At 46.4% G+C, this 9,196-nt stretch overlaps 1 protein-coding gene across 1 annotated transcript; it reads left to right on the top strand.

The window, feature by feature from the left end:
- Positions 1-1,049: 1,049 nt before the first annotated feature.
- On the top strand, positions 1,050-1,622 carry LOC126113379 (gustatory receptor 23a-like). Its single transcript, XM_049915020.1, has one exon. It carries the CDS (start codon positions 1,050-1,052, stop codon positions 1,620-1,622), a length of 573 nt encoding a protein of 190 aa, XP_049770977.1.
- The last annotated feature ends 7,574 nt before the right edge of the window (positions 1,623-9,196 follow it).

Here is a 9,196-nt window from a genome sequence, read left to right as displayed (position 1 = left end):
TTACACAGGGATCGAAATGTTTCTGGCCTTAGCCACTCAAGTTAACGACTCATTAGTGTTAATGACTCTTTACTCGTTTTCGTGAAATTGCCTTTCGATCGTTATCCCATCAACAAAATTGGAACTGTCAAAACGTGCCCTGTCTGAAAACTAGTTGGTAGCTCAGTCGTTAGAGCTGTTCGGTTACACAACTGTAGCTAGTTGAATAATGAGCAGAACATACAGTTTCGTTTTTCAAATGAGTGGTCATAGCTTCGAAATAGCAGTGAGACCCTTGTATCTCATATTTCAAATCTTTGGTTTGGTTCCCGTCATGAGCGACAGCAAAAATTTTGCTTCTTGTGCTTTCAGAGTGACATTAAAGAGACTCACCAGTTACCTCATATGCTTGATTTGGCTTATCTGTATCACTGCGTCTGGTATTTACTGTGGTTATTTAGTAATGCAGTTAATGGTTCAAATGGCTCTGAGCACTATGGGACTTAACTACTGAGGTTATCAGTCCCCTAGAACTTAGGACTACTTAAACCTAACTAACCTAAGGACATCACACACACCCATGCCCAAGGCAGGATTCGAACCTGTGACCGTAGCGGTCACGCGGTTCCAAACTGACGCGCTTAGAACCGCACGGCCACACCGGCCGGCTAATGCAGTTAATCCTAATAAATCTGCAACTCCTTATGACACTACGTTTTGTAATTGTGTCCTTTCTTTTACTGACTGTTTTGGAGCCAGCTACAATTTTATGCAGATCTCTGTGTACTGGATACCACTTTCTTAGTAGCATCACGGAATTGTTGCAACATGTAGATGCATTGCTCGCCATGCGAGATCCCATTTACAGAACGGAAATATATCGCAAAACGCGACAGAGAGCAATTTTGCTTTTCGTTACAGTGCTTGTCTGGGTTGTCATACCAGCTAGCGTACTAGGAGCCTATTTGTTCATACGTGATCCAATAGCGACCATCTTTCTAGGCCTACAAGGCTTTGTCACGGTCTGGCGAGTTCAGTTCTTCGCCGTTGTGCTGGTACTTCGACACAGGATGGGCATCGTCTGTGGGCAGCTGCTGAGGAGTACCCGGCCGCCGGCGGGCAGCGAGGCTGAGCTGGAGGAGCTGGCGACCCGAGCAGGACAGCCGGGGGTGGCGGGGGCGGCGGGGGCGGAGGTGCGGCGGCTGCAACGCGCCAGAATGGCCCTCCACCGCTTCGCCCGCCTCTGCAGCCTCCACTTCGGACCCACACTGCTGCTGGCCCTCTTGGATGATTTCGTAGTCATGACCTGCACTGCCTATTGGCTTATGGTCCTAGCTTCACAAACAGACAAGAGTGTGGATATACTTGTCAACGTGTTTGCACTTACTAGCGCCCTGTGTCGCCAGCTGGTGGTGTGCTGGGTGTGTTCCTCTGCGGCTGAGCGCGCCGACAGAGCTGGTCTGTTGCTGTCGAGGCTGCAGCCCCTGCTGCGTCCCGGGCCAGCACTCGATGTTCTGCAACTTCCTGTGGACAGACTACGAGTTTCCGCCATGGGGTTTCGTGACATCAACCTCCAGACCTTCACAACTACTGTTAGTGCTGCAGTCACTTATCTCGTGATACTTGTTCAATTTCACAAATAAAGTACTACGTGTGGTCTTTGCTAGAATATCTCTCCTTCTAGCAGTGCAATGTATGGAAGCTCTCACTGCTTAAAACATCATTTTGCAAACATAAAATCAGTGTCATAAAAACCAAAACCAAATAAATGGGTTCCTAAACATTTTGTAGCAAATGTGTGTAATTATCTTCTTTCTACCTACAGGATGGATAATAACTGGAGCTCTAACTTGTTTCCCTTGAGTCACACGAGGTAAGTATTAGAATACATTCTCCTGCAATCAATTAGTTACCTGTCCATACCAAGAGGATGTAGTAGAGCTCCAGTATAAGTTACTACTTCAATTTGGTCTTCTGTCATCTGTTGCTACTAAAACTTACTTCCACTGTATATCACATGAGACAGATGATCTGAGGTCTGACGCCAAGACATAATATACGGTGTTTTAAAAAGATTAACTTGATTTCAGAACTCCATATTTACTGATAAAAACATACTACAGACCTGGGATGAATTGCAGAATACTCACAAAATCTTAAAAATTTATCTAAGGTATTACAATGCTCTGTGTGTCAAATAGAAACTTCACGTAATGTACCTGCTTTTAGAGAAGTTATGGGAGCTGTTATTTTGTTGTTCCCTTCTTCCATGTCACGAGTTAAAGGCATAGATAAATGGAAGCCAAGAATGCAGGGCACTGTCTCGGGATCCTGTGCGTCCTATCCAGCGTTGTATAGGAGTGTCATTGAGAAATTCACGTAGTTTGTTGTATCAGTGTGATGGAAGTCCACCCTGTTGCAAATGATGTCATTGGAGCCCTCCATAAGTGGTGGAAAAACCAGTTCTTCAGCATGTGAAACTAACTCATTTCAGACCCCATGTTTGCCTCAGAAATGAAGATACTATACACTTCCTCACGACAAGTGCCACATAATATGTTCACTTTAAGTGAGTCTCTTTTGTTCTCAGTACTGTAGGTGCCCCGTAGTCCCAGTCGCCTACGGTGGACTGGATGGCCGAGCGGCGACATCTCCAGTGGTCAGGATGCTAGGAAATGGCTGTGGAAGCGTCAGAAACGCCAAAGAACCATTATTAATTCATAACACCTTTATTCCTGCCGAGTACAATGTGGCTTGGTGATATCAACGACCTTCCCCGAGTCCTCGCTGACTCGTAGCGAAGACACCAGATCCGGGCCGCACCAGCCTTGCTAGCGCAGCGCCGCGTGCTGTGACGTAGCGAAGGAATGTCCTTACTTCTCGGCTGCGGACAGCAAGCTGCTGGCGTAGGAGGCTCCGGGTTGGAGTCCCGGCGCTGTAGGCACGAGAGGCATTCTCGTAGTGCGGAGTGTACTCTATCCCACCCCGTCTTCATCCCTACTCCTCCTGGTGGCTCGTCCGCGGTGGACGGGCGGAACGGGCTGCAGTCCCCCAGCGTCGTCGGCTCACCCGGTTGTGACGGCGGACGCACAGGGCCTCCTAGGCCCCGCACGATCTCGACGACAGCTCACTGATGTGGTCAGTGTTGGCAGCGAGCGAGTCTGCCGCGATGTCTGCTAATCCTGGGTTGACGATTAACAGTGGCAGCAGAGAGGACCAGAGCCGGTACCGTCCCCTCAAGTCTGCTGCTGGATGGGCCGCCCTTACTGCAACATCTCCTTAATAAAAATTAACATGTCGATTGTGGTGTCACCGCCAGACACCACACTTGCTAGGTGGTAGCCTTTAAATCGGCCGCGGTCCGCTAGTATACGTCGGACCCGCGTGTCGCCACTATCAGTGATTGCAGACCGAGCGCCGCCACACGGCAGGTCTAGAGAGACTTCCTAGCACTCGCCCCAGTTGTACAGCCGACTTTGCTAGAGATGGTTCACTGACAAATTACGCTCTAATTTGCCGAGACGATAGTTAGCATAGCCTTCAGCTACGTCATTTGCTACGACCTGGCAAGGCGCCATTATCATTTGCTATTTATCTTGTGATGCATGTACCGTCAGACCGATGTTCACCAATTATGAATTAAAGTTAAGTATTCCAGAAGTTACGTACTTATATTTACTAGACTCAATTCCCTTAACTGTTCCAGACCTCACGCCAGCCTGCGTGAGCTTAACGCGTGCCTTTCGGCTACCAATCATAGTGGCTTGGCTGTCTTGCCAAGTCACAACATCGATCACCGAGCTGAGCGTTACGCAGCGATCCAGTACACAGCTAACTGCAAGTCTAACTGCGAGTGCCCTGTTGCTATCAAAGCTGGCAGCTGGCGTATTTAAAGGAAGCACGAGCGACGTCCTGACGTCATGCTCGTTTGTAATGAACGCATGCGTTCCACTTATACTGCCGATTCATCTGTCGTACTCGCCCCTTAGGTGCTCTTGCGACAGAGTTACGTGTTGTTACGACAGACTTACGCGAAGTTCTGAAATGCAGTATAGCTGACGCTATACCTCTGTCTTGCACTCTACGAAAGTCTCCGTCTAACACAAACCCGCGTGCTAAGCAATTCTCTCTCGCCTGTTGTGTGTAACCAGGACATTGCCCCTGCGTGGCGACACATTCCATACATGCGCAGTCCTCTTACCTCTTGGCTAACCTACTGCCTCTGGCTCTAGGCATAGGCAACGAAACTTTGACAATATTTCACGTTTCCAACTCTTTACTATTCCACGACACTACAGTACTGTCGTGACGGTTCCTGAGTCCCCATATGAGAACGTTAAGTCAGTTTACTTTACCGCTATCATGAAATGTCGCTTCATCACTGAAAATTAACCGCGGGAAAAACGTATCGTCTTGCATGTCCTCTATAGAGCATTGTTGGAGTCAACCAGTTTTCTTTTATCACGAACCTGAAGAGCGTTCACTAATTGTATTCTGTGCAGTTTACAGACCAAACAACGCTTTAGAACTCGCAGACAGTCGTAAGAGGCATTGTCAGTTCTCTGCTTGCGTGGTGAGTAGACTTTCGAGGACTCCATTCAAACGTTTGCCGAATTCCTTCCTCCATGTCGTCAGAAGTGTCAGGTCGACCCGGACTCTTACATTTGCACTATTACCCTGTCTCTTCAAATTGGTCATACGAATGACGTGAATTTAGTGTGCAGTCTGATCAATGCGAAAACGCCGACGAAAAGCACGCTGGACGAAAATCGGTGACACACTGTTTGCGAAGTGCAACACACAAAACGCCTTCCGTTGAGTGGACGCCACTTGCTTCTAACTGACCGTTAACTGAGAAGACACATCGACTGACAACTAAATGCGATTATCTGATACTCTACACACATTTCCTTGCCTGTACGTCCCAGGTTTCGTAATCATTACCACCCAAAGTTAGCTCATCCTTTTCGAAACACCCCGTATATAGCGACACAAACTATTTATCCATGAGATTCAGCCTGGCAAGAAATGAATGCGAAAGGCGATTTTGCGACACTGACAGGTATTATTACATGTAAGACGATATTTCAATTTACCTTGTTTTCAAAAATGGTTCAAATGACTCTGAGCACTAGGGGGCTTAATTTCTGAGGTCATCAGTCCCCTAGAACTTATGACTACTTAAACCCAACGAACCTAAGGACATCACACACAATCATGCCCGAGGCACGATTCGAACCTGTGAACGTACCTTGTTTTCTCTAGTCATTTCTGCTAAAGAAAATGACATATATTTCTGAAGTTGCTTGTTGATTGAAAAGCTTCACCACAAGTTATAATAGACGACTAACACAACGCCGGCCGGTGTGGCCGAGCGGTTCTAGGCGCTTCAGTCTGGAACCGTGCGACCGTTACGGTCGCAGGTTGGAATCCTGCCTCGGGCATGGATGTGTGTAATGTCCTTAGGTTAGTTAGGCTTAAGTAGTTCTAAGTTCTAGGGGACTGATGACCTCAGATGTTAAGTCCCGTAGTGCTCAGAGCCATTTGAACCATTTGAACTAACACAACACGTACCTGGAGGAAAAGGAAATGATTTCCATACGGCACACCGACACTACTAAACAAAAAATGTTGCCATAAATGAGCGTTGAGAAGTTTGTGACACTACAGTTCCGTGAAATACGAGAAAATACACACAGTTAGTAAGGAGATGTTGCCGCCTGGAAATACAGAAGCATTACATGCAGTCACAAACCTCAACGTAATGTACCAGAGCCTATGTAAGTCGTTGTTTATCACCTGCAAACCAGTGCTAATAAGGAAATCTAAATGCAAAAGAAGTTAATATTACTTCCCACTCATCAAGTTTATCACGTGTTACACACAGCAGATAATCACTACAGATTAACTGAAGAGACATGTTTCTAACCAGTAATCCAGAGTTTTTATGTAGGTCGATAGAAAGATAGATATTCTATTAAAGGAAACTTACAAATAAAAGTTACGTTACCTTACAGTGCACCTATGCATTAACTATAAAAGCTAGTTGCCCAGGTTTTGTTAGTTGCAATCTTCCATGTCTCCTTCTTAATATAAGTTATCAATAATATCACCTATGACACAGAAGATATAAAGAGAAGAAACGTTTTCAGTCACAGAAACGAATCGCCGCATCAGTATAGCATTCCGGCACATACATATAACGCTAGATACTTTAAACAAGTTGCTGAGTGCAATATAGCATCAAACATCATCTCAATAAAGTATTTTCTATGTTGAAAAACTACAATACACAATAACACACTAGTAATGAACCGATCTTCTTATGACTAGAGGTAAAGTAAAAAGATGGGAAACATAGTTTCAATCGATCCTCCATGTTGGGTCTAATGGAGAGGGTTACGTTTACAAACGTGTTATACACATACTGAAGTTGCAGACGACAATGTAATACGCTAATATGCTAATATGTCTTAAGCAGACACTCACATGTTTTAACACTATTGACATGTTTTGTATCTAGGCAGGTCCATAAGAAAAAGCCTAATCAGTAGTTCCAGTACACCCACCACTGTCAGCAGGAAAGCAAAGTACTTTCCGCATTAAATACAAAGCATGCCACCCCTCCGACTGTGGCTGTTGGAAGCGATGGTGGGAGTGTGGCGGTGGCAGTATAAGATCATCATGCACACTCCCCTCCCCTCAGTCAAGTCTTCATCTTGTAAGTAGGCCAATCAGACAAATTACACGTATTTAGATATCCAAATCGCAGCATGGTGTTTTATTAGTCATTAAAGTGAAACAGTCAGTATGTTCCCTAGTGTCTTGTTCTCTGCACATCCAACTTGGCGCCATGACCCGTAGTAGCTCGATCTTTGTACCAAAGTGGAATAGCTCCTTGGAGAAACCAAAAATTTTCTATATTATGTAAAGAAGTGATCCTGAGAATCATTCACATCAATCTAGCAATGCTTCTTAGTATAACAGGCGCTCACACAAACAAACACACCCACACACACTAAATTTCCCAACAACTGCGCAGTATTTTACCTGGCCATTAAGGCAACACTATCAGGATGTATCCCAAATTCGGCCATCTCGTCCTCTGTACCCTACTTGGCGACATCTTCGATATTTGCACATCACTTGGCGCAAACCACAATGGAGTCTCAAATTAAGTGTCACAATGTTATTTCCTCGTGTATATTGTTTGATTTAACCTACGGGTTATGTTACACTTAAACATGACTGTGGTTTGCTGCTATATTGTTAAAACTATTCCTTACTAAGTAATTTCATAGAACTTTTGTGTGGCTTTCACTATTTGATAGTCATTACCAAGTGCACTTTAACCTGCAAAGCCGGCCGTTCGTGGCCGAGCGGTTCTAGGCGCTTCAGACCGGAACCGCGCGACTGCTACGGTCGCAGGTTCGAATCCTGCCTCGGGCATGGATGTGTGTGATGTCCTTAGGTTAGATAGGTTAAAATAGTTCTAAGTTCTAGGGGACTGATGACCTCAGATGTTAAGTCCCTTAGTGCTCAAAGCCATTTGAACCATTTTTTACCTGCAAGTTAGATCAGCACTGACACCATTTTACATTTTGAAATAACATTGTAAAACTTGATTTGAGTGTCTGTCGTGTTCCTGGAACCTCTCTGTAGCTATTCTCGACGTGTGGGGTGTCACGTTGTCCTGCTGGATTTGCCCAAGTTCGTCGGTATGCATAATGGACATGAAGGGATGAAGGTGACCAGATTGGAATTGCTTATGTACGTGTCACCTGTCAGAGTCGTATCTATTCGTATCAGGGTCGCATGTCACTCAGCTGCACAGGCCTCACACCATTGCAGAGCCTCCACCAGCTTGAACAGTCCCTTGATGACATGCAGGGTCCATGGGTTCATGAGGTTGTCTCCATACCCGTACACGTCCATTTGCTCGATACGATTTGGAACTAGGCTCGTCCGACCAGGCAACATGTTACCAGTCATGAACAGTCCAATGTCGCTGTTGACCGGCCCAGACGAGGCGTAGAGGTTTGTATCGTGCTATCATCAAGGGTACATCAGTGGGCCTTCGACTGCGAAAGCCTATATCAATGATGGTTCGTTGAATGGTTGGCACACTGACACTTGTTTATAGCCCAGCTTTTTGCGGAAGGGTTGCAATTCTGTCACGTTGAATGATTCTCTTCATTCGTCGTTGGCCTCGTTCTTGCAGGATCATTTCCAGGCCGCAGCGTTGTCGGAGATTTCACGTTTTACCATATTCCTGATATTCACGGTATGCTCATGAAACAGTAGTACGGGAAATTCCCCACTTCATCGCTACCTCGGAGGTGCCATGTCCCATCGCTCGTGCGCCGACTATAACACCACACTCACTTAAATCTTGATAACATGCCGTTTTAGCAGCAGTAACAGATCTAACAACTGCGCCAGACACTTGTCGTATATAGGCGTTGCCGAGCGCAGCGCCTTATTCTTCCTGTTTACATTATCTCTCTCTCTCTCTCTCTCTCTCTCTCTCTCTCGAAATTGAAATAAGAACACCGTGAATTCATTGTCCCAGGAAGGGGAAACTTTATTGACACATTCCTGGGGTCAGATACATCACATGATCACACTGACAGAACCACAGGCACATAGACACAGGCAACAGAGCATGCACAATGTCGGCACTAGTACAGTGTATATCCACCTTTCGCAGCAATGCAGGCTGCTATTCTCCCATGGAGACGATCGTAGAGATGCTGGATGCAGTCCTGTGGAACGGCTTGCCATGCCATTTCCACCTGGCGCCTCAGTTGGACCAGCGTTCGTGCTGGACGTGCAGACCGCGTGAGACGACGCTTCATCCAGTCCCAAACATGCTCAATGGGGGACAGATCCGGAGATCTTGCTGGCCAGGGTAGTTGACTTACACCTTCTAGAGCATGTTGGGTGGCACGGGATACATGCGGACGTGCATTGTCCTGTTGGAACAGCAAGTTCCCTTGCCGGTCTAGGAATGGTAGAACGATGGGTTCGATGACGGTTTGGATGTACCGTGCACTATTCAGTGTCCCCTCGATGATCACCAGTGGTGTACGGCCAGTGTATGAGACCGCTCCCCACACCATGATGCCGGGTGTTGGCCCTGTGTGCCTCGGTCGTATGCAGTCCTGCTTGTGGCGCTCACCTGCACGGCGCCAAACACGCATACGGCCATCATTGG

This window comes from Schistocerca cancellata, chromosome 1 (assembly GCF_023864275.1).
Source record: "Schistocerca cancellata isolate TAMUIC-IGC-003103 chromosome 1, iqSchCanc2.1, whole genome shotgun sequence".
NCBI classification, from domain to species: Eukaryota; Metazoa; Arthropoda; class Insecta; order Orthoptera; family Acrididae; genus Schistocerca; species Schistocerca cancellata.
Note: the sequence above shows the minus strand (reverse complement) of the source record. Positions and strands in the feature narration are given on the sequence as shown.

Bases quoted from the DNA above. Each gene is read 5' to 3' on its own strand.
- LOC126113379 (XM_049915020.1), top strand. From the start codon at position 1,050: ATGGGCATCGTCTGTGGGCAGCTGCTGAGGAGTACCCGGCCGCCGGCG.